The sequence below is a fragment of the Serinus canaria genome, chromosome 1A (assembly GCF_022539315.1).
Source record: "Serinus canaria isolate serCan28SL12 chromosome 1A, serCan2020, whole genome shotgun sequence".
Lineage (NCBI taxonomy): Eukaryota > Metazoa > Chordata > Aves > Passeriformes > Fringillidae > Serinus > Serinus canaria.
In genome coordinates, this window is record NC_066314.1 from 46,049,389 (window position 1) to 46,073,741 (window position 24,353).

The window sequence follows — 24,353 nt, forward strand, 5'->3', positions numbered from 1 at the left end:
GTTCAACATAATTTCCTGATGTACTTCTACAAAGAGCTGTGAAATTTCATGGAGTGTATATCCGTTGCCTGACTAACTCCTGGTAACTATCTTCAGGACTTCTAATGAAGTTATGGTGGGAGAACTTTTCTTGATTTTAGTTAAACGTGAGAATCTTTATGCTTTCCCTATCTTCTCTGTGTGAAGTACAGGCTCAGCAGGTAAAAACTGGGCTCCTCCCCAGTTGCTTTATCAACATGGGTCACTGACGACAAGACTTTGTGAAAGTAAACCTGGGTATAAGTTTAATAACTTGTAGAGACAAACCCAGTCAAACTCTTAAGTAAAATGGCTTTTAAAATAAATATAAAGTAGAATTTATAGCTCTTTTGCATAAAAAGTTTGTGAAGAGATTTATTCTTTAACCTCATTGACGTTTGTTTCAAAACAGATCAAGCATTAATTATGTTTGATTTTATAAATTTTCACTCCTTATTTGTAGTAAGTAGAACTTGTATTGGATAAAGAATGAATGTGGACGTGTGGAGGGAGAAACTTCTGCCAACTTTTCAGGCCATGTGTACTAACATATTGGACCTTCTATATTTATCAATGGAGGCAAGAAATTCCAGTTCTAGACTATAGGTGGGTTAATATATTCAAGGTCTTTGTGATATTTAGTGATTGGGAATGTCAATTCACCTGTCAGCATTCTATAACTGATTGCTGATAGTCATTCTCTTTCCGAACTGTGTATTTTTCTTGAAAACTCAAAATGCAGCTTCATTAACTTTGGCTTGATGCTCCTAAAGAGAAAATTCTGGCATTGTTCTTTGTGTGCTGAATCAGGAACACAGTCAGGAAATCTGTTCTTTTTTTTTTTTTTTTTTCTCCTTTTCTTTCTTTCTTTTCTAAGTGAGCTGTAGACCACAGCACATTCAAAAAACGTGAGTTACGTGAAAGGAAATTACTGCTGAGTTACCTGATTAAAAAAAACCCCAAACTCTTCATCTTGGTTTGACCATATGTAATCAGAGTCACTAAAAGGCAAAATTCTTGATTCAGAATTGGAAGTACTTTAAATAGGATAGTACAAAAAAGCTAGTAGTCTGTCAGAAGCTGTTATTCCTCCAGCAGTTTTCCTTGAGTTCTGTCCTATGTAGAGGAATGACAGCAGCCAACTATTGCTTCTACACCATATCTCTAGGTCCAGAAATATGAGGTGTTTAATAGTTTTTAAGTAAATAATTTTACTGTCTCTGCTTCATCTTGACCCTTTCAGGAATGGCTTGTATGGTGATGACTGGGCAGGGGTTTGATCATTATCACTGCTTACTCTATTGTGGTCTTCTTCAGTTAAAGCTAAGAGCTCCAGTTAGCAGCCCTCTGCTGATGCTGCTGCTCCTGGGGCTGACCTAGGTGTGGAAACATTGCCTTGAGACAGAAAAGTGTGGTTCCTGTTAGCTTTTCAGGGGAGCAGTTGCAGCTTCAGAGAGGAATCTCTGGAGTTTTTTGACTCTGATTAAAGAATGTAGATTCTATTATATACATATTAGGCTACTTTTCCTTTAATTTTTTTCCTTATGAGTTCTTTTCAGAAACTTTCAGGAGTGAGACAGGCTCATCATGTATCAGTACTATTCAAACTGTTGATTATCATGCTTAAAAAGACCTGAGAATGTCTTTTAAGACTTGAGAAGGTTCATGCTTAAAAAGACCTGAGAAGGTTTCATTGCTTCATGGCATCCAGTAGGACACTGAGTTGTGAGGAATAAAGCTACAGTCTGCAGAATCAGATGTTCATTTGGATTCTTTCTAAGTATCCACATGATTTTGGAGTGAAATGGGGGAGACATTGACATAGGTGCTTCACAGTTGGTGACCAGGGAAGGGATGCAGTAATAGTTTGTGTTTTACTAGTATAAGACAGCATTTCCAATGTAGTAGTCTATGGCTTTACTTTATGCCAATCTTCTAATTTCTGGCATCAGCTGCCAGTGAGTTTCAGGATGGAATTGTGGGCCCTGAGAAGTGCATGGACTTTGACAAAGAGTTTTTATTCTTCTGAGCTCAATTCTTTGCATTATTAGTTGATTAGCAGAAGCATTCAAGCTGGAATCACTACTCATCCAGAACCTATAGATGAGCTGTATAAGGCTTTCTTTCTCTGTCTTAAACTTGTTTGGGTGCTTTTCTCCCCTTCCAACCCAACTAAAAAGTCTTTTTGCTTTCATGGATTATGGAAAAATATGAGAGATTTAATACTGTGTATGCTAAGAAATCAGTAATTAGGCTGATGTTATGTTTATGTTTGCTGTTTAAAATGACTTGAAAGTGACATAATAATTACTGCCCTGTAAAGGTCAAATTATTTGAAAATATTGGACAACTGCATGAGTTGAAGCCTAATAAAAACATTTTAATTGAGAAGGTGGAGAAGAAACAAACCTTAAATACTCATCTGTTTTTTGAAGGTTGTTTTAAATTAATTTTTAACACATACACTAAAAACTTTGAGAATTACTTAAAATTTCTTCTGTCTCAGATTTTCTGGTGTATTAGTTAGCATCCTTGAAATCAGGAAAGCAATCAAAGGGAACTGAGGGGTAGTTACTAACCCTATCTGGATCCCCCAAATCCTCATTCTGAAGTGTATTTTCAGCTGTGTTATTAAGTTTCAGAGTGAATAATTCTTAGTTTTATGCATGTCTTAGTAACAAGGAAGAAAGATTATCTCTTACATTGATTTGTTCTCTTTCTATTGGAGAGAAGCTTCTCAAACAGTCTGTGAAATCACAAACCATGTTCAAGGGGGCTCTTGGCTAGAGGCAAGGTATGTGGGGTGGTCAGTCCCCCCAATTATACATAAACAGAAAATTTATTACTTACTGTGTGTCTTGTGTGAGGGTTTTTTGATAATACTAGTGTGTGGCTGCTACACTTCCCTGGTTTTTTATCACTTAATATTGCTGTGACAACCTGGCACTTCATAAGGATAGTTAAAAAATTTGGAAGGTTCCTGATACACTAAGCAGGTTGAGAAAAGAAGCCATAAGCTGTGATCATGCTGATCTGGGTTTTATAGCTAATTTTCTACAAGCCATTTTGGTAATTCTTACTTGCTAAAGGAATATATGTGTGTCTTTATAGTGCATCATGCTTCAAATAAGAAGCAGATATCTCTTCAGTGTGATCAGCTTCTATCCCCTTTTTTTGCTTGTTTCCCCCTGCCCCTAGCAGCTCTAACTTGCCAGGTATTATTCCCAAGATAATTTCAGAAGTGTGTGTTTTAGCTACTGGATATTATTCCCCCAAGAGCAAAAGTGCTGCCTGTTAATGATTAAAAATCTTAGAATTTTTGTAAAAAATCCAGAGAAAAAAATTAATGTGTAGTGTGCTTTTGCGCTGATGACAAGTTACATTTCTTTGGTTATGCTTTGTGTGGTACTGTTCCTGTACCTGCTTCTTCAGGGAAGAATTCAGAGAATTCCTCTGCTGTAGAGAATGCAGTTATCTAATAGATACTTAAATCTCTGGAGATCTGTTTGCAGGAGTTTTAACTGAATTTTCTTTTTCCTTCATTTGGATAACATAAATATCCAGGAATGAATAAGAAAACTGCTTACAGGTTTTTTGCACTGGACGGTATAACTGCTGTAGTTTTAAAGAGTACAGCTGGATAAGCAGGCTAGGACTTCTAAAGGTGCTGCAGTGGGTCTTGTTCATGCTGCACTGTGAAAATGCAAATCAGGAGTTTTTTATAATGTAAAAGCTGAGCTGTCCTTGAATGCAAGTTTAAAAAAAAATTATATGCTTCATTCTGAGCATACTGTGTTGATGTTCTGTGCCAGATTGTTCTTCAGTGATGGTATGACTTTAAGATCAGACCGGTTGGAATATTAAGTCTGTGTGAACTAATGCAGCTGGAGCAACAGGTCAAAAGTAAATCCTTCTGGAAAATTATCCAGAAGGTGATGGCTGCAGGCAGAGTTATGCAAATGGGTTATATTCAAATACAGACTTACAGCCTCAAGTGGGCTGATTTTCCTGTGTGTGTAAGAATTTCTGGGTCATTGCTCTTTAAAGGATGTGGAGTTCTTCCGACCTGAGCTGTTCTTTCTAATTGGATCTGAGAATATTTACCATTACTAAGAATGTTATCTAGTACGAGCTAACACAAACTTTTGTTATAGAATGGCATGTTCTCACCTCTTCTGTGAGGAAAGAAAAGGACTGATAAAAACTCTGATACCTGGAAGCCTGGAACAAATGCTGTTTTTTTTTTTTCCATCTTTTGGGTGAAGGCATCCTACAGAAATGTGAATAGCCTGAATGGTGCCAGGAGATCAAATGAAAATGGGAGATGGTGAGAGGACTACCTAGGAGACAGGCAGAGAGAGCTGAGCTGTGTCATGAGAGATGGAAGAATATCCTGAATGGCAGTGCAGAGGGGAAGGGCATTTATTGTTGGTGTGGTCACTGGGAGTGACATGTTGAATATTTGCAAACTTAGAGTTTAAGTTCTAAATTGATCTGTAGATCATGTGTAAGTGTATGTAGCCCCTTAGTAGGGACTAGATAGAGCACAGCATTGTGGAAGAACTGGACTATGGCACAGTGATGTGTAGACACCCCAACTGCAAACTGAGTGTTTCATGCTAGAGTGCTGTGTGAGCACCATAAAGGCACTCCATTCCCCAAACAGCCTGTTTCCTAGCCACCTGTGGTTGCTGCATGATTGGCAAGTTGGTATATCTAGGTCATGTGTCTGATAGTGACTGGTAGCAGACGCTCTGAGGAGAAGGTAGAAGGAATGGAGTAGTACCCTTTTTCCCAGTAATGAGAGATTTAGGGAATTCAGAATAGTTCAGATGGAACATATTTTGTATTTAATGGGAGCAGACAGATTTGGGGGTTTTTTTGCTATTACATGTTACGGTCTCTGCAACATCCTTTGGCAACAGTTTGTGATATATGATTTGCTGTATACAAATGTGTAGGGGTATAGCTTTTTACTTCATTTGTTGCTTGAGCATCTGCTTTGTCAGGAGGAAATAACCATGCTGGAATACGCATACCAATATTACATGGGCTCTGTGTGTGACAGAGGCCTAAAATATGTAAACTAATAATTGTATAGTCCATTTCTAATTAATTATCCAATTGGTTTAGACATATAATATCTATATATAGTGGTGCTGTAAGTACAGAAAATAAATAGGGGCATGCAGAAAGTGGAAGAATAGGAATCCTAGAACTGAATGTGAGTCAATGTGGGAAATTAATTTTTACAATCAGAGGCAAATATTATGTTTTTAATTTCATGGAGTGAGATGACCTACATGCTGGGAGACTGTTGTCTTGTATAATTATGCCCAGGCCTTTATGAGCTTGCAGATGAATTTGTCAAAATCTTATTTGGCCTTTTTTTTCTGAATAAATTGTCTTGATTGTGTCCATTACTTGTAAGAAGGTAAGTTATCTGAGTAAATAATATCTTAGTTGGCATTCTTGTGTCACTGATAGTATGTAGTCCTTTGTGCAGTGTTCGGGGTGCTGTAACAATAAGCCAATAGTGACCAATTCTTGGTTCAGTTTAAATGGGAGAAAAGTATCTTTTTGTGGTCCATAACTTTTTTCTTTGCCATATAACTGTCTTAAAATAGTTTGTGTTCACATTGGGTTTATAAAGAATGATTAGTTGCCTTTTCATTTAGTAGGAGTCATCTGACTATTTTTGTTATTAGTTGCCTTGAAGGCATTAGGGTGGAAACTTCTCAGGTGCTTTCTTTGGCTGTGTTGCACTGTTGCTGAACACCCTGCTTGAGCAGTTGCTACCTCTAGATGCTTGTTTCTGTGTTTTCACAATACTCAAGCCAGCTTCTGTATGGCTGTGATGGAGAGGGAGGATTGACTTAGTTAAATATCACCATGCAAAGATCGTTATGTTTTGGTCTTTTGGGTCAGGTGATGGTACAGCTGCTTATGCTGGCAGAATTTGAAGTCTGAGACCATGAGGGTGAGCTCCCTAGGCTCCTGTAGGGAGACATAAACCAGCGGAGTGCCTAGAGGCTGACCTCTGAGCTAAATAACTTGGGGATAATCCTAGCCAGTGTAACAGTGGTTTTAGAAGTACTGAGATGACTGTGTGATTCCTGGTCATACTTTCCAAACATTTGGGACTTCGTCAATGTCTTAACTGTTCTTAGATGTTTGTCCTGTGATCAAAATGTAGCTGTAGATTACAAACAGAATAATAAAATCCCAGAAAGAGGCCATGGGGGATAATGGACTTTGTAATTACAGGACATAATTTTACAATCAGTAGTACATTTTGCTTTAAATATTCAGCACAGTCAGGAAATGGGAGTAGGAAGTGAACTTTTCATTTGTCTTAAATTAAAATTAACTTGGATGAATTCAGGAGCCTGCTTGCTTGCTACTGAAGTGTCTTTGTTCCCATTCAGTAACAGAGCCGTAAAACTCAAATCATGGCCCCTTTTCAGTACTCCTGAAAATTTTGTCTCATATGTCAGTGTTGCTAACCAGGGGATTATAACATATTACTGTATTTTGATGTGAGTGAAGGGCTGGTGGGAGAAAGGGATCCCTCTTTTTGGTAGGGCTCAGAAAAAGACAGGCAAATACAGGGTAGCATGTCAAAGAGATGGAAAATTCTGTGGAAGTTTCACAGATTTCTTCTGAATTGTGTGGATGACTTCATGAAAACAGCCAGTCTTGTGTCTGTTACAAGGATTTGGTATGTGCATATGTGAATGTTCTGCTATATGGATTATCTGCTAAGTCACCGAATCTCCCTCAGTTCTGTGTGCTTAAATCAGTAAAAATGGACATTTCTTTGTAACGTGCCTATGAAAGGTTTTAATGTGAAGCTTCAAGTGGTCACTGCAATGCAATGAAGTGATAGCCTTTCTTTCTTGCAGTCTGAAGGAGGTGGATGTTGTTTTCCTTCCAGCAGTCACTAGTGGAAGCAGGTTGCCTTAAATATGCCTCAGATGACTTAAACGTACCCCCCTGGCAAAGCTGGCCAGAAGGAGAGTGCTGTGCTGACAGAGCTGCTGATTCTCCCCTGATTCAAGGAAGGGATAACCCATTATTGCTGCTGTCTTCAGTCTGCTTGTCTTTCTCCCTCCAGCTTGTATGTGGATCAACATGGAAGTGAAGCGTAGAAAGGGAAGTGATCCTTCAGCAGAGTGGGAGCAGGGGTCTTGCCAGGGGGAGCTGCCTTCCCAGTAGCATTTTATGGGCAAGCATCTACATACACTGAGGTTTTGAGACTTCTGGTGGCTGATGCGTTTCAAGAGATACAAGGCCATGAAAAAAGCATGGGTTTCTGTTTGCGTAAGTTTAATGAGCCCTTACTAAAGGTTCAGTGCATAGACTCCGACCTGTTTCACTTCAAGTGTCAGGTATGTTTGAACTTTAGGTGAAACATTAGCTAATGCATGTCTGGATTTTTTTCCTTCAAGAGGCCCTAAGTCTCCAAATGCTTTCTGGGATGTGAGTCTACTAAGTTTTTTCATAACTAGATTTTGAGAACTTTTGTCTGTGACACTTGTGTTTTCTTAAAGCAAGTAGCAAGGCTGGATTCAGTCCATTGTGTGAGAAGAAGAATGTGTCTGTATTCCCTGGAGCTAGCTGCCCTCCTGGAGGAGAGCTTAAACTTTAAGGGATGTGCTTACTAAAATTACCTGCTAGCAAATGGACATGATCTTGTGTCTGCTTTGGAAAGATGAGGAGTGTGTGTCAGGTCTTAAACTGTTGAGGAAAAAGAAGGCATAATAAGCTTAATTTTTTTCCCCCTGCCTCCTCCCCTCCTTTTTTATGACCTCTTTTAAAATTAAATAGGGAAGATAAACTGCTGGAAGTTAAACTTGCTTACCTCAAGTGCAAAAGAGAAAGGCAACAAGCATCTGCATCCTACATGGGCTGAAATCACTAGGTATATTAAGAGATTGTGTTTAGGTGAGTACCCTCAAATAGTAGGATCACTTTTTCCTCAACTGCAAAGTCCAGAGGTTTTTATCAGGAGTAACAATTGTTTGGTGAAGCTGATTAGACACAGCTGTCATCTGCTAAGTAAGCACTTAAAGTTAATAAAAATGTCTCAATTTTTTCCATTCCATATGTGTTTGGAAAAGAACTTACTAGTTGGTACAGTACAAAGAACTTCATATTTCTGTAGTTTGGGTATTACCTTTTACAAAATCACTCTACCTAAAGCATGCTGCTGGACATTGTCTGCTTCATTTCTGTGCGAAACTTTTGGCACAGTGTCCTGTAAACAGGATGGGGAACTGTTGGAGCCATGTTTGATTTCAGTCATTGGAGTTTTGGATATTTATGCACATCTACACATGCAGATAGAATTTGTACATAATCTTCCTCCTTTTCTTCTCCTGAGACACAGTTAATTTAATCTCTTTGAATTGATCCCAAAGACAAAATAGTCTGGATCAAGCACAACAAGTAATACTGCCTTTTATTTTTTGCTATTGCTGCATTACTTTTCCTGTGCTGTTTATCTGGAATTGTTTGGAATAGTCTTAGAGCTGACTAGTTACTCTCTGTTTCTTGGTCGTGCATGAACTATATGCAGAATGCATTTTCAATGCCTTACTCTCCATGTTATTCCAGTTTTGAAAAGAAACAAGCACTGTTCCGATGCAGATTTCAGACACAAATCATGGTATATAAACCCTTCTGAAATGGAGACACACTTCAGTAGAGAATCTTTAAATGGGATGCTTAAATGGTCTGTGGCCAAGTAAATAAACATTTCCTCAGTTTCAAGAAACATGGCACACAGCTGCTCCTTACTCCTTGTTGTAAAATAACGGGCCATTTGCTGACTGAAGCAAGCTATTGACATTATTGTTAGCAGCTGCTGAACTCTTGGTGTTAACTTAAACAGCTCATAAATGTTAATTATGTTGCAGTTTTGTTAGAGCTCATCTGCATATCCCAGAGGCACTAGCTAATATGTCATGCTTTTTTTCCACGTGAACTGATGTCATTTTTTAGTGGAGATTCCAAATAATAACTTCCTAAGTCAGTTCAGTGATTTTACTGTAGCGGTGGAAGTTTCTTCAAAAACTTCTCTTTTAACTAAAGTTTCACTTTAGTATACTGGTAAAACTTTACTTAAATGTCTTCCAACAGGCTCAGAGCTGCTGAGCATGTGGTGGAATGAGTATGGAAGTATAAGGGAATATACTGAGTGCTTACTGACCTGTTGTTGGGAGATCTGTGACAAAGTTAAATCCAAGCCAAACTGAACTAAATCTGTTGAGTTTATCCCATGCTTTGGTTTAAAGTCACTTTCATATTGTTATGGTTTTGCTGCTATACAAATGTGAAAAGCTTACAGCAAGTGTTTACAGGCTACTGTAGAAGTGCGTGTTATCTGCCTAATAACCACTTAAATTATGTTTTGGAGCTTTTTAACAGTCCCTTCCATTTTTCAGCCAGTGGGGATGTGTTCTTTAGAACAAAGCTCCCAAACAAACGAATCCTTTTTTCCCTTCAGATCAGATTCTGCTAGTGTTCTTTTAGAAAACACTAGTAAACTTCCAGAACCTGTTTTTGAGACTGTCAAAATGATTGTGAATGTAGTATGAATGAAAGAACAGATAATGAAATGAAAGCTGCTGTATTATCACTGAAGTTTAACTTTTTTATTTTAGTCATTGTGACAGTCAGAAAGAGGACAGTGTTGTTGCTAGTGCATACTATATAGAGAAGTTATACTTACAGCATCTAATAGTTGTTCTCTCATCCTTACTTTTTCATGGTCATCCAGTGGACCTTTTTCTCTCAAGGGCAGTGGTATATGTTTACCAGAAGTACACTTGGTGCTTGGAGGCTATACTGCCTACCAAACTAGTTGGAATTGCAGGTAGTCTGGTCTTCTGGTATCAGTCTGTGATTGCAGGTTAACCTGGTCACAATGCAGCTATTCCCATACAAAGCTGTATGCACTCTGCTGTGTATTTGGATGGCGCTTTGATTGCATGCGTGTGTGGTTTTCCTCTTCAGGGTTCTTTTCCTGGCTGCTTGTAGAGGAATTTCTGTCCCTGAAGTGGTGTGCAGACAGGGATGAGTATTGCAGACTGATGCTAGATGGATCCAATCCCGTATGGTGGGGGGGGTGTCCCAACTTGAGCTGAAACCTCTCGGTCTTTAAGATAGACTTCACACAAGGAAGTATGATATGGGGTGAGGAAGATCAAAATACAACCAGTTGTTTGGCTTTTATTTTTTTGGGGGGTGGTGAAAGTATCCAGTCGAGGCTATGTAAGTCTAGCATCAAACCATACTAAAATCTGTGAGCAAGGGTTTGATCTCACAACAATTCAGTCATCTTATTTCCAGGGACAGAATTAAATGTCACTCCTCTTCAGGTAGAGGTGTGTGAGAATTGGTTTCTGGATTTGCTCATAAGAGCCTGGAGAAATATTGGATAGTACACAATCCAGTAGCTTTTGGTTGGAAATGAAACGGAAAACTTTTTGGAAGAGTAGAGGGAGACTCTAAATTGTGTGTGTGTGGTTCAATTATAATTCAATTACTGATGTTTTGGGAAAAACATGATTGCAAAAAGAATTCTGGATTTTAGAAACTTTAGAGTTCACTTATTTCTAAAGAAGTGGTGTCGTTCATTAAAGCTAGTATGACCATCTAGCTATCAATTCTGGTCACATCTTTTCAGTATTTATCAATGGGTTTCTAGGGTTTGTTTATTTTTTCCTTTTATTTTTCTTCCAAAGGTCCACCTAAAAATTCTATTGTTGCCCTTGATTTCTGCCCCAACTACATGCATGCAGCAGATGTAGACAGCTTGTTGAGATTGGATACAATTTCATATATCCAGAGTGTCACTTAAATAAGAAAACACCCACATTGATTTTTCTCAGTGGTGACTCCAAGTGTTTTGTTTTGAGTCTGAAAGTAAATTTCCTGTGCTGCATCCTTAAACTGAGAATAGAAGCATACTCAAATGGCTGATTTCAGGAAATTAATTAAGAAAATAGTGACTTGAATATTGGCCTTCTTCAAAATTCTGGTTCAGAAATATCTTCTTGTGGCTGCACTCCAAATTACAGCTTGATATTTTTAAACCACATTGCATGTATTTTGGCTTTGGTGTGAATTGGGTGCTGATGAAAAAGATAGCTGACTTGGATGGAAGATTGACACATGTAGGAAGATGTGTACCTGAAAAATCATGGCTAATGAAGTAGTCCTAAGGCTGATCTCAGATCAGTCTCTGAACCAAAACAATGAGATAGAGAAAAGAAACAAATTATCCTGAGTAAGAAGCCTTCCTTGGTTTTGTTTATTAATTCTGTAACCTCAAAAGTCTGAATGGATGACTTAAATTTTACTGCAAATCTCATTGTTCCAAGTCTTTGAGCAAAGGAATAAATTGATTGTAAACATTAAGTCCTGCATTCAAGGATTTGACTTTGGGTTTGTAAAGGACTTCAAGAAAGCAATAGTTAAAGGAGGTTCATGTACATAGGAGACAACAATGTATGGTGTACACTGCTTTCTTTGCAATCTACATTTTAAAACCCAAACAGGCCAGTGAACTGCCAAAGTGCTTGTCTGTCCTGGTGGGGAGGGTGCATCATCAGTACCATTTTTCATATTATTTGTGAGGCTTGTAAATAGGAAAAGACAATCAAATTGATTTGGCAGAAACTTGTGTTTTAGTAGGTAACTTGTGTGGGGAGAAGAAAAGTGATAAAAAACTGAAATGTTAAAAGGTACAAAAGAAAAGTTGTCAACAGTTTTAATAATATTTTTTTTCTTTTTATTTCCCTCTTGCAGACCTTCAAGTGCTGACCTTCTTGGTCTATTAAATTATTATAAACTTTTGCTGCTCTGCGAACATATAAAGATGTCTCGCAGCCCTGACGCTAAGGAAGACCCTGTGGAATGCCCTCTTTGCATGGAGCCTCTGGAAATTGATGACATCAATTTCTTCCCTTGCACCTGTGGGTACCAAATCTGTCGTTTCTGTTGGCATCGTATTCGCACTGATGAGAATGGACTTTGTCCTGCTTGCAGAAAGGTAAATCCCTGCAACAGCGGCTTGTCTTGCATATTTCACAAGGCTTAATTTTTGTGTTGGTACCAAAGACATCCTTTTCCTTGAGGGAAACAATCATCTAGTTATGGCCTAGATCAAGGGTGAGGTGTTGGATCCTTCAGATTCTGTCTGCATATGTATTGAAGCTGGTCTTGGTTTATTAAATTCAGAACCAGATTGATAAGGGAAGCTTCAGATCAGAACCAAGGCATGCTGATGCTGTGAGAACTGCCAGAAATGAAAATCCTTTGAGTTGGGGTGCTCATGCATTAGCAAAGTTTTTTCAGGAAGAATAGTGAGGATTCCAGCATTGGGTTTGCTGAGAGCTAAGGTTCAGCTAAACTGACAGAGCTGATTGAGAAGCAAGTTTATAGAGCACCTACTTGTTTTGTTTGTGGCACTGGAGCTTTTTAATCCATATTTTAGTGGATACTGAATGTATAAAAACCTTTGGAAAGATATCCAGAGGTGTTAAATTTTGAAGCGTTTCAAAATATAGACTGTTTGTGTAGTATTCTGATCTTGTTGACAGATGCTTGAAGGTAGTACTTGATATCTCCCTGTCGTCTTGATGTCTGGCTGATTTGGTTGGCCACAACTGTAAATGTCAGCTTCATTAAGTTGCCTGTTATTTCCTTTGAATTATTTTATTTCTCCTTCTAGTGTTTTGCTTAAACTCATTATTTCCTAATCTTCAATGTTCAATAAAATTCCTTTTCAGTATCTTCTTGTCTTTAATGACTTCCCTTGACTGTAACTTTCTTGCCTGGCCTTTCTCTTCTTGTAGCTGCAGCTACTTATGTATTTTTGCTCTCCTACTATTTAATCATGATCCTGTCCCTAGTTTATGCCTCTCTTGTCTTCCTGTCTCATGTTACAGCTTCCTTTTCAGACCCCAAGTAATCTTACTTGGTCTCACTATCTTTATTTACTGCCACAGTATTTTATAAGCACTTCCAGTCGTATTTTCTTGCTGCTCTTTTGAGCTTTGGCTATGCTAGAGCTGCTACTGTTGATCTGTGTTTGGATGCCTCTGCAAGCCTGGAGGCTCTCCCACAGCAAAATGTTTATTTAAAAATTCTTCAAATTTGCTGCAATATTTGAGCTCCATGTTCTGCAAGGAAGATCCACGTGTTATCAGCCAAATCCTTCTCCACTTGGGATACCTGCTGTAGATGACACATGCTGTATAGTAATTTCCCACAGTACAAGATGATTTCTACTCTTCTGAGACAACGTGAGATTTCTGGCATTTCCTTGTTTAAGTCGCTTTGTTTTCCTGGATTTGTTCCGCTACTTTCACCTGTTTGTTATTCGGAGTTTTGAAATCTATTTGAAGAATCACAGAAGCAGTGTGCTAGTCACTCTTTTTGGGTGTCTGAATTCTTTGAAATATGCTCAACTCTTAAATGTGGAATACTCTGCCCTGTGGTTCAGTGTGCAAATGTTTTGCCTAATATTGGATACAGTTTGCTCAGAAAAACTGTTTCATGAGGAAACCTGGAGTAAGTGCTATGATTGGAGTGAATCATATGGGCCACTCCTGGAGAGAAAGGAGACATCTTTCATAACAGATGAGGATTATGTTGATACTTCCTTCATCTATGGACTGCAAGATACTCTTGAGTGGATTTGGAGCTGTATCACTGGATTGTAAGGGATTGGCTTGAAGAAGGCTGGCTAAGGAGGACGTCTCTTCTGTGGCACAGACACAGACATTGTGATGCAGAGACCACACCAGGATCTTGGGAATAAATCATCTTGAGCCACAGAGTTACAGCATTAAATGAGTGAAGAAGCCATCTTTGGAAGTGTGCTGGACAGAAGGAACCAGGTATGTGTATTTGTGTTCAGTGTGTCCAAGTAGTCACTGTCTCTGCATAGTAAAGCTTCTGGGGATAGATCTGAGCATTTTTCTATTTGTAACTACTATGGTGTACATTGATTGTGGCCACTTAAAATGCTGGAGAACACTGCGAAGCAGCAAAGTTTTAGCAGGAAAGTTATAGTAGGTACAATGGTTTCAACAGGTATGCCATATTGTTATGACAAGTATACCAGTGCAGGATACTTACTGTGAAATGGACCATGGATACAGATATATTAAAACAAGGATGAGTTTTTTATTTACAATTACATAATAGAAACCTGCTATTTGTGCCAATATTATTGAATGCAGTGTGACTTACCCAGTAATTTGAGCACTACTCCATGGAGAGGAACAGTGAACAACCCCCTGTCCAGGGGTTTTGGTTGAAGTGTTTGGGGGAGATTTTGGAGAAGTCTGTAATAGAATATCTTGGCTAAATGCTGTGGTGGCACATATGCAATTAGTTGTCAACTGTGCGTTTCATATATACCATTATCTTCCTAAGCTTCTTTAATTCACTTCTAACTGAAAAGATGTTAGCATGTGGTTTCTTCTGCCCAGGAGAGAGTACTTCTGTGTTTTTGAACTGTTATATAACTTAATTTCTGCACATGCAGAATATGTTCATGTGGTTGCAGTCAATTGATTTAGTCTACCTTAAGTTTCCTCCTGTGAATAATAGTAGTACACAAACATTCGCTTTAGTAAAGTGCTAGTGTGAATTAAACTTAAATGCTGGTTGGAAACTGGTACATCTTAGTATTAACATGTTTAAAACTTTCTAAACTTCATTTGAATCTTCTGAAATAGACTTGGAAAATAGTCTTATTTCTAGAGAAGTAGAAATTGTTTCTATTTATTTCACTAACTCCAAAAGTACCTACTTCAAAAAAAAAATCGAACTGTCTGGCTTTGGGTTCCTGATGCCCTTCAGAATTGTAGGTGTAGCCAGTTGTAAGATACCAAGCAAGGCTTCATGTTTTTTCCAGTTAATTGATTTCTTAACTGTGAGTGAAATAGCTGCTAACTAGACAAAATAGAATGAGAATATGCTGTCTTCAGAAGAGATATCTGTAGCCAGAAGCTGGTTTGCTAGCCAGCAGACTTGCTGGTTCTGATTGTAATGACAGTGATTTTTCTTTGCAGGGGTGTTTCTATTATCCTTTCTGTAAAATTCAGCAGTCTAGCTCCTGTTTGCCATGTGAATAATACATACTGTCTCAATTGCTTAATTAGAACATGCCACTCTTAGCCCTTTGTCAGTTCCTGCACTTTTTAAATCCAGCAACAAAAAACCCTAGCTTATTCACCTTTCTTAAGTACTTTGCTCTTCCAAATAATGTAACTTAATAGACAGTTGTTCCTGTGGTGTGGCTTTGGCTTTTTCTCAAGTTGCTTGACTAAGAGTCCTTTATCTCTCCTATGAGAGATCTAGCACCTTGTGTTAGAGGTGGAGAGCAATAGCATACTGCTAGATGTATGATCAAGAAATTAACATGCTTTGTTGATGTTTCTCTATTACTTCTGTATAAAAGGAACACTTAGTCTTAATGCACAGTCTCCAAATATCAATGTTTCTTCCTATGCTTTTTATCCCACAACTTAGTCGTTTGGTGCAACAATTGATATTTTGAAATAGATAGGAAATTGCTTTTTTTTAAAATGTAAGTATAATGGTGTATACTGTGCATAAACCTTATTGACTTCCTTTGTATTTCTTGTTTCAGGACCTATTTGGTAGCAAGACAACAAGTGGGAAATGTTGGTGCATCCATTTTGTGGAAGGAATGTGACCTACCTGGCAATGACAAAAGCAAAGTGCTTGATAAATCACAGCTCAGCTTTCAACAATTGGGAAACGGGGGAAAAAAAGTCTGGCAGGAAACAAAACTGAAATAACAAGACAAAATTAGTCAGGAAGACTGAGAATTCATCAAGGGCCTTCTCGGATTAGAGAAACAAAGACTTCAAGAGAGGCATTCAAACTTTTTGGTGACATTCTTGCAGGGACTACCTTGCACTTAGTGTAAAGAAAATTTGGTCATATTCCATGATGGCACACTGATTTGGGGAACCTCCATGTTTTTTTCTGAAAAGCGTTGGTATGACTGAAGTGAGAGGTGTCAGCTGAACTTAGTCAGTGAATCAGTGATGTTGATATCTCCTAATGTCTTGCATCTGAAAGTACATCAATGCTGATACCACTAGAGGTAGCTACTTTGTATCAGCTAAGGCATTGGAGACAGTATGTTAAGCAAGTAGATTGTTTAAAAAAAAATAAGCTGTAGGCATGTCAGTAGCATTTCCACTTCAGTTGTTGCAAAACCTGAGAGCCTCTGATGTGTATAGTCCTCTCTCTACTTCTGATTTGTAGGGTTAGACAGCAAAAACAACATACCAAATGGTGCTGTGAAGTACACCAGCTGTCAATCCACCTTGCTTGGCTTTCAGAGACTTGTTCCAGCAGTCTGCAGTGCACACACCTGTTTGTAGTTGAACCATCATCCAAGTTCATTAACTTCATCACTGGGAAACAATGACTCTGAAGATGAAATAATTTATTTCACTATCTGTAGACTGATTTTGGTCCTTTATTTGAAAGGAAAATGGTTTCTAATACTATTTTTTTTAGACTTAGTTTCTGAAATGTTGATGCTGTGCTTATTTGCCTTCCACTCTCTTTAAATGTGCAATATCTCCTAATTTGTTATTATGCCACACATGATACATAGCTAGGAAAATCATCTACCCCTCAGTTGTGTTTGGATTATTCTTGGGATTCAAGAATTCAAGAGATGTGTGCAGATTCATTTATAGGTCCTGCAAGTCAGCATATCAGACTACTTGGGTGCATTTAGAAGCATGTCATATGGGTGATGCACATACAAAACATGTATCTAATACAGCCCTACAGTATCTAGTGAGAACTTCAGAAGATTCAGGTGCTCAGACAAGTATGGTTATCCATGGTGGCATACCAATTGCTGCTTCTACTTAATGATTGAAGTTCCTGTTCTGCTAGTCTCAAGCTTTCTGCTGAGATGGAGACATTTCTCTGTCCCTGATTCTGAAGCTGCTGCCTAGTTGTGTTCTACTAGGAGTTTTTTATGCTTTTCTGTAGAAATACAAACTACTGTTTGGACATATAAGTGTTCTGTTCAGGGTTATGCTTGAGCTACCCAGGATGTTTCCTGATTATTGTTCAGGACCTCCAGCAGCAAATAGCTGTACAGAGAAGAAATATCCTGTCTGATTTGCTACTCACTTGAGAATATGCTCTGAATGTGGCTGGACTTGGCAAGAGAGAACCTGATGAATTTTGACACTGTTTGCTGTAGTTTCCTTGGACCTTCAGGAGCCTTACTGAATCTACTGAAAATCATTAATGCATTTCTTGAACAGTATCAGAGAGCAGCACTATTGCAAGTTTTGCCTTGCATAGTATGGGATGTGGAGTAGGAATTAATCTTTGAAAGAATGGATTGTGGATAGGACAATCACTTGATGTAGGGCAATCTGTGTTTTTGGAACTATATCTGTTATAGTGGTGCACTTTTCTTCCCATTCCTACCTGAACTCACTGATAACTGAGATAACTCACTCTGCCCTGAGTAGTCTTTTTTACCTGTAAAAACCCAACATTTTTCTTCTTTTGTTTACATGATTGACTAATACAGATTTTAAGAAGCTCGTGAAGTGTAAAATTATTCTGCAGCTCAGAAGCCCGCACATGTAGATGTGTTAAAACACAAGATAATAATTGGCTATAGCATATCTCAAGTGACCTTACTAGTTGGTCACTGGTGTTCATCAAGTACATTCTGAAATCTATATAACGTATTCAGTGTTACCTCTGAGTTAACTGAGTAACTAATCAGAGTAATGCTGAATATCTTCCTGAGAAATCCTATGGTTTTGACTGTTCTTCAAGGGTAACTTGAGTCCTTATTATGTTTTCATGTTAAGGACACCTTTGGCTGCTGCTGAAGTATCACAGACTTTTAAATTCCTTTGTGATACTAAAACACGTTCCAGAGGACTTGATGTTTGACTGTGAGATGCCATCTGCTCAAGTCAACTGTAGCATATTTGCAGAAGATATCTCACGTGTAGCATAACAATGCTGAACTTTAACTGAAGAATGGATTTTGGTTTGTTTGGGGATGTACTCAGAAGACTGTCAGGTCTGAGCAATTGTTGGCTCTTTGAGTAACATCATGCAACTCTTTAACCTACGCATTTTCATCTGTTGTAGATTTTTTTTTCAGGTTATTTAGTATGACAACTAGTTCTGTACTCTTGTGACTAACACAGGACTAACACAGTCAGGAAAAAGTTAAATTCATTTTTGTTGGACTTGGACACTGAAAGCTTTGGTTATGGTAGAACAAGCAAAGACCTTAGCTCAACATATTGGTGAGCTTAGCTTCTTTGTCTTAAGTCTTTGTCTTAATTCACATCTCCTGTACTCTTATTTTTTTACTTCTTGGTGTTTAGAAACTCTTTTTGTTTGAGACATGTTCTGTATACTTGTTTTTGTGCTTAGCATTGTTTTCTGTGTACAATGTGAAATCTCACTTTTCAGTCTAAAGAACTGGGGCAGGTAAGGAATGTGGGAATGCTTTGAGGAGTAATCTGGGGCAGAGGACAGTGCACTGTAGTCTGCAAGACCCAGCTAAAATAGTGCCTTTAGAGCAAGAATAGAGCAGTCTTTCTAGATAACTCTGAGGATACTTGTACTTCTCTTATATACTTATGAGATTAAAATATATGGTGTTATATCTGTGAGGAGTTACCTGCAGGGATGGAAAGACCAAATTTCAAACTTGTACATAAGCATGGCAAGAATACTGTCATTAATTGTTTTGAAATCTGTCTCTTCACTAGAAATTAACCATGTAAACTTTGAGTAGTGTGATGATGTTACTTAGTGGGCCACTGAAACTACATTTGTATTTTAATTTCTTATCTCAGAAATACTTAAAGATACTTAAATGTCTTGAGTACATTTAAGTACCAAGATCTGTATCAGAAATAAATATAAAGTGCATGCTTTCATCCTGCTTACACTAAGCTATTGTTAGGGAAATTATAACAGGATGTGTTGGCTCTCATGTTGTAGCTGCTTGTAATGTTACCAAATTGACTAGGCAGCTGGGTTAGAATTTGGTTGCCCAAATCAATATTATGTCTATAAATAAAAGAATTCCATGTAAATATGCAAGAAAATTTACCATTCCCAGAGGACTGAGTATGCCTCTATAATGTGGGTGGCCATAACAATCAAGTATAATGAAGAAATTTTTGCATTAAAACACTGTGATTAATGGTTTTCAAAGGTGTTCTTTCTTACATGGGTTGGTTTTAATGCTGTTTGTTATGTTTAGCCATATCCAGAAGATCCAGCAGTGTACAAACCACTCTCCCAGGAAGAGCTGCAGAGGATAAAAAACGAAAAGAAACAGAAACAAAATGAGAGGAAACAGAAGATATCAGAGAATCGCAAACATTTGGCCAGTGTACGGGTTGTACAGAAGAACCTTGTCTTCGTGGTAGGGCTATCTCAGCGCCTAGCAGATCCAGAGGTGAGCACTTCACACCTGCAGATCTTGCTCTTAACTTGATGCCATGAAACACTGGAATATTCTTGTGTTTCTCTGAAGGATTGAAAATTAAGCTGTGTTGAAAAGGTTTGCTGCTATGAGGCCCCCATTTCTTAAGGGAACTTAGCTTCCTGCTTCATAATACCCTCCATAAGTATTTGTCTGTGTTTTAGTGCTCTGAATATTTTTTTTTGGGGGGGTGGGGTGGGGGGAGTTGTTCTTTGTTTAATAATGGGAGCTTGGATTTAAGCTAAAAATAAGCATAAGGACTTTTCAGGTACTCGTTTTCCTAGGTTGGATCTGGTGGCACTATACAGCTATGTCATGAATCACCAATTCTAAAATGGGAGTTTGGTTGGATTATGAAGAACTAATATACAGTATCACACAAACCTGTAGGGACAGAAGGAAAAAGCCAACACTTGGAAGTATATACTAGGAAGAACGATAAGGATTATGTCCTTAAGAAATTGTGGGGAAAAAATTAGAGGAAGACCCCAGAAAAAGTTGGCCTGCTACTCTGCATCATCAAAAATAAGGTTTTCATTTGAGAAAATTGATTATATTTAAAATGCTCTATTTACTTCCGTCATCAGTCATAGGTGCAGGTGGCCAATGGAATAAGTGCTAATGCACAAAAGTATCTTGAATTAGAATATGGAGGAAATGTACTACAAGGTAACATAGATGTCTTCAAAATTACAGTGCCAGATTAAATTCACTTTATCAGACTAAATTATCTGGAGAAGTCTCAGACAGAAGTGGCTGTTTCTGAGGTCTCAGAGTATGGTCTGTATTTTGCTAGACTGTTAAAGAATAAGTGTAAAAAGCTGATTTTAGTGAAGGAGAAAAAAAGGATAAGAAGGGAAGAGAAAAAATCAAATTAAAACTGATCTGATGTATAACACTTCTGTAAGTACTGAAATATAGCAGCAAGTACTGTCAGCACTGGCTTGGGGCTATTTTACCATTGAAAAATGCAATATGAATTTATTATTGAAATTTAATTTCTTTGACCAGATGGAGGATTTGTAATTAAGAGAAATAGTAGTAAATAGAGTTGATTTTTTTTTTTTTTTTAACACCTCAGATAATTTTACACTGAATACTTTAAGTAACTAGGAATGGGTTTATTTGGGGGGTGGGGATGTGCTGCACTAGGTGTATTGGTAGCAGTATTCTCAATTACATACCAGAATGTTGTATATAGCACAAGGTGACTTGATCTTCAAGAAACCTAGCCTGAGAGAGACAAGCTAAAGAAAGTATATGCTATATTCAAGTTTTCTACTTAAGCAGGCAAAAAACTCCTTCATAAATTGAGATTATTTGGAATGGGAACTTGGCTGCTATGCGCTGTTTCTGGAAATAGGTCTGTGGATCATAGTGGAGTACAGGTGGATCCTCTTCTGTTGACGTGTTCTTAGGAGAATTGTGAAGGCTGTACTGTCCTATTGTACCAGGAGTATCATCTGCAATATGCTTAAGTAAAGGGAAGGCTTCTTCAGGATTGTCATTCTCTTTGGAATAATGCCTTCAGGGTGGGTGTAGTATGTTTCAAGAGCGTGTAGACCAAATGAAGAGCAGTCAGAAGAGACCAATGAGTGCCTGGTTATCTATACAACAGATAGTAGTTCTTTGGGATGTTCCCAGTGTGATGATGCTGTTAGTTCCTGAAGGCATTGATGCATGCTTGGGAAGGGAGAGGGGTAGATTAATTCTTGGATCAGTACAGTTCACCTGCACTATCCAATGCTAATATGAAGATGGAGCAGAGGAAACAAATCTTCCTTTATAACTTCTCAGGTTATTTTCTAGAACTAGAAATGCCCTTATTTTGTCTAGCTTCAGTCTGAGTAGCCAGTACTTTTGTACCTTCTTCCATCACAGAAATGGGGAAAAAATAGCTTTTGGTATAAATGTCAAATATGTTGCCAGTTTCATTGGCACACAGGTAATGGTTATGCAGCAGAGTTGCTTAATATGCTGGTGACGTTCTTGATTTGCACAGGGTCCCTTAAATGATGTGTTAGTACTAACTGGTTCCTGGAAGGGCAAGACGAGTACTTATTTTCCTTTATGGATGTGATAATCACTCATTCATTTCAACATGATATTGATTCCAAAGTATTTTTTCTTGTCCCTAGAAATTTTCCTTTGTCTTCCTTTACTTAGTCTGGTCTTTAGAAAACTTGAGGTTATCTTGAGCTAATTGGTTCACTCCCTTTTTTTTTTTGGAGTGTGGGGCATGGCAGTCAGGATTCAGCATTTTATACCTAGTAATTAATATAGCTGAATGCAAGTTTAAGGTGTATGGGTTTTGGAAATGAGAATGAATGTGATTTTTATTTTTTAAATCAAATTATAAAACAGGTGTATACAGGAACTTCTTATGCTGAATAGGATATATTTTGCCAGGGTGGGATTTGGGTGATCAGAGTACTGAAAGAACTTTTTAAAATACAACATGAAATGCGAGATATTTGTCATTAAAGTTCTGCAGTAACAACATAGTTGTAGTGCCAGTAACCATGTTTTTGTGTGGGAAAACAAATCTAAGTCTTTGTGCTCTTCTTTTAGGAGAGACCTGATTTTTATTAGTTAAAGGTATAGCTGCACAGTCTCTCAGAATAATAAGTACACCTCTTTATGAATTTTAAGTTTACCATTTGAACTTTCTTTTCTTGTAGGTTTTGAAACGACCAGAATATTTTGGGAAGTTTGGTAAAATACATAAAGTTGTCATTAATAACAGCACATCATATGCAGGCTCACAGGTAAGTCAGAGGTCTTTGTAATTTTTTTTATTAATTCCTTTAAAGAATACATGTGTGCAGAGTGATTCTAGGCTCTCTATTTCTGATTAAGCAATAGGAAAGAGTGTAAAAAGAAAAAAAGGCCTTGCAAGAATCAAACTACTGTTAAGTTACTGGGGCATTTTCCAACCACACTCTTACAGCTGGATGCAAAATGCAGTGTAGAAAGATTGAAAATGGGGAGACAGGATGAGAAACTTTAAAGAAGCAGCAATATAGCATTTAGTCACTAGTCTGCATTTTGGGGATAAAATGTTTTTTAAGTATTTTTAGACCGTTAATGCAGCATACTGATGCATTTCCTCATCAGGCATTTCCTCCTTCCTTTTCTTCATTCTTTATGCATCACAAATGAGTTTTTATGGCTTTTACCTTTTGGGTCAGTTTCTTGTTAAAAACATCAAGCCCTGAATATACCAGTTTATTAAGGGAGGGGCTAAAAAGGTGACTTAATGATCAGATCTGTCTGGGGATAAGGAAAACAAGTAAATAATGTGTGTTTTCTTCCTAGGGTCCAAGTGCCAGTGCATATGTAACCTACATCCGGTCAGAAGATGCCCTCAGAGCCATACAGTGCGTCAATAATGTGGTGGTAGACGGCAGAACACTTAAGGTAGTAATAGTTATGTGTTCTTGCATATATGTTCTAGAACATTAATATCAGGGATGGGCATACAATTTTGTTTGTATTGGCATTTGACTTCCTGGTATTAATCTCAAAACAGAAGTTCAGTGAGCATCCAGCCAGCTCTTTATTGGTGTGTTAGCAGATATAACTTCTTAAAACAAACTTTGAGGCAAACATATGCACCTCCTCCCCATGCTTATAGTGGCTTTTTTGTTGTATAGCATAATAGTACAGTGTGAAAACCCACTGTTTGCTTCTACAGAACCTTTCTGTAGTCTGTATACCACACCTCTCAAAAGCTCCCTGGGAAATCAAAGGTTTTTTTTTCCTTTTGGTGTCTGTGTAAACAGGTCTTCAGGCTGCTTTGACCAAAAAGAAGGTGGCTATAGAAAATCTAGTTACTACTCATTTCCTGACCCTGCTACATGTCTCCTTATGATTATGCAAATATTTACTGAGGCTCTTAGTTAAGCATTTATTTAGATTAGGATGCATTTTTATTTTCATCCAATTGTCTAATCCACAAGAATATATATCTTCCTTACAAATTGATTTTTTATTCCATCTGCATCAAAAATGCATTATGATGGAATTTCAAATCCTGAGGTAATTTTTAGATATAACTTTATCTTATATGGTTAAAGGCATTCTTAACCTCCAGTACTTTTTTTTTTCCTTCAGGCATCATTAGGTACAACAAAATATTGCAGTTATTTTCTAAAAAATATGCAGTGTCCAAAACCAGACTGCATGTATCTACATGAGCTAGGGGATGAAGCAGCCAGTTTCACAAAAGAAGAAATGCAGGTAAGTGTAGTGAATAGGAAACACATGAAATGTGCCACATATGTCTTACTGTTTATGATTTAGTCTAATATGTGTCACGTGTTTGCTGAATGTTGTGGCGGTGATGAATTTTGAAATCCAAAAGGTGATTAACCAGTTGGATATTGCAAAGAACAGTTAGCTCAGGTTTTTTCATTACGTGCTGTTTTTAAAGTCTGAGAAGTCCAGTGGATGTTCATGAGGCAAAAAGATGGAGGTAGACTCTTAGCCAGGAATTCAAACAACCTGAGCTAACTGATTTCCCTTTTTTTACACTAAAGTAAGGTAGTGTCATTTTAGATCTCTATGAGTGAAGTTAGTTCAGATCTGGGTTTTATTGTAAAATTGGTGTGTGGACAGTTATCATGGATTGACTCTTGTGCTGTGACTGACCACGCTGTCTGAATCCCAATAACCCTCCTAGCCTGTGAAGCATTTAGAAACCATTTGTAAATAAAACATTGAGGTTTACTATAATAGCACATAAAAAATGATGCTGGGATTTTTTTTTAAC

The 24,353-nt window shown here is 37.8% G+C and overlaps 1 protein-coding gene across 7 annotated transcripts in view; it reads left to right on the forward strand.

The window, feature by feature from the left end:
• The window catches only part of CNOT4 (CCR4-NOT transcription complex subunit 4), a 76,948-nt gene that overhangs the window by 21,664 nt on the left and 30,931 nt on the right, over positions 1–24,353 (forward strand). For all 7 annotated transcript variants that reach the window (XM_050986460.1, XM_050986464.1, XM_009086626.4 and 4 more), the window contains exons 2-6: positions 11,836–12,079; positions 19,355–19,552; positions 22,261–22,347; positions 22,898–22,999; positions 23,696–23,821. In XM_050986460.1, the coding sequence (XP_050842417.1) occupies positions 11,906–12,079; positions 19,355–19,552; positions 22,261–22,347; positions 22,898–22,999; positions 23,696–23,821 (687 nt within the window). In that variant the 5' untranslated portion in view covers positions 11,836–11,905. The remainder of the gene's footprint in view (positions 1–11,835; positions 12,080–19,354; positions 19,553–22,260; positions 22,348–22,897; positions 23,000–23,695; positions 23,822–24,353) is intronic.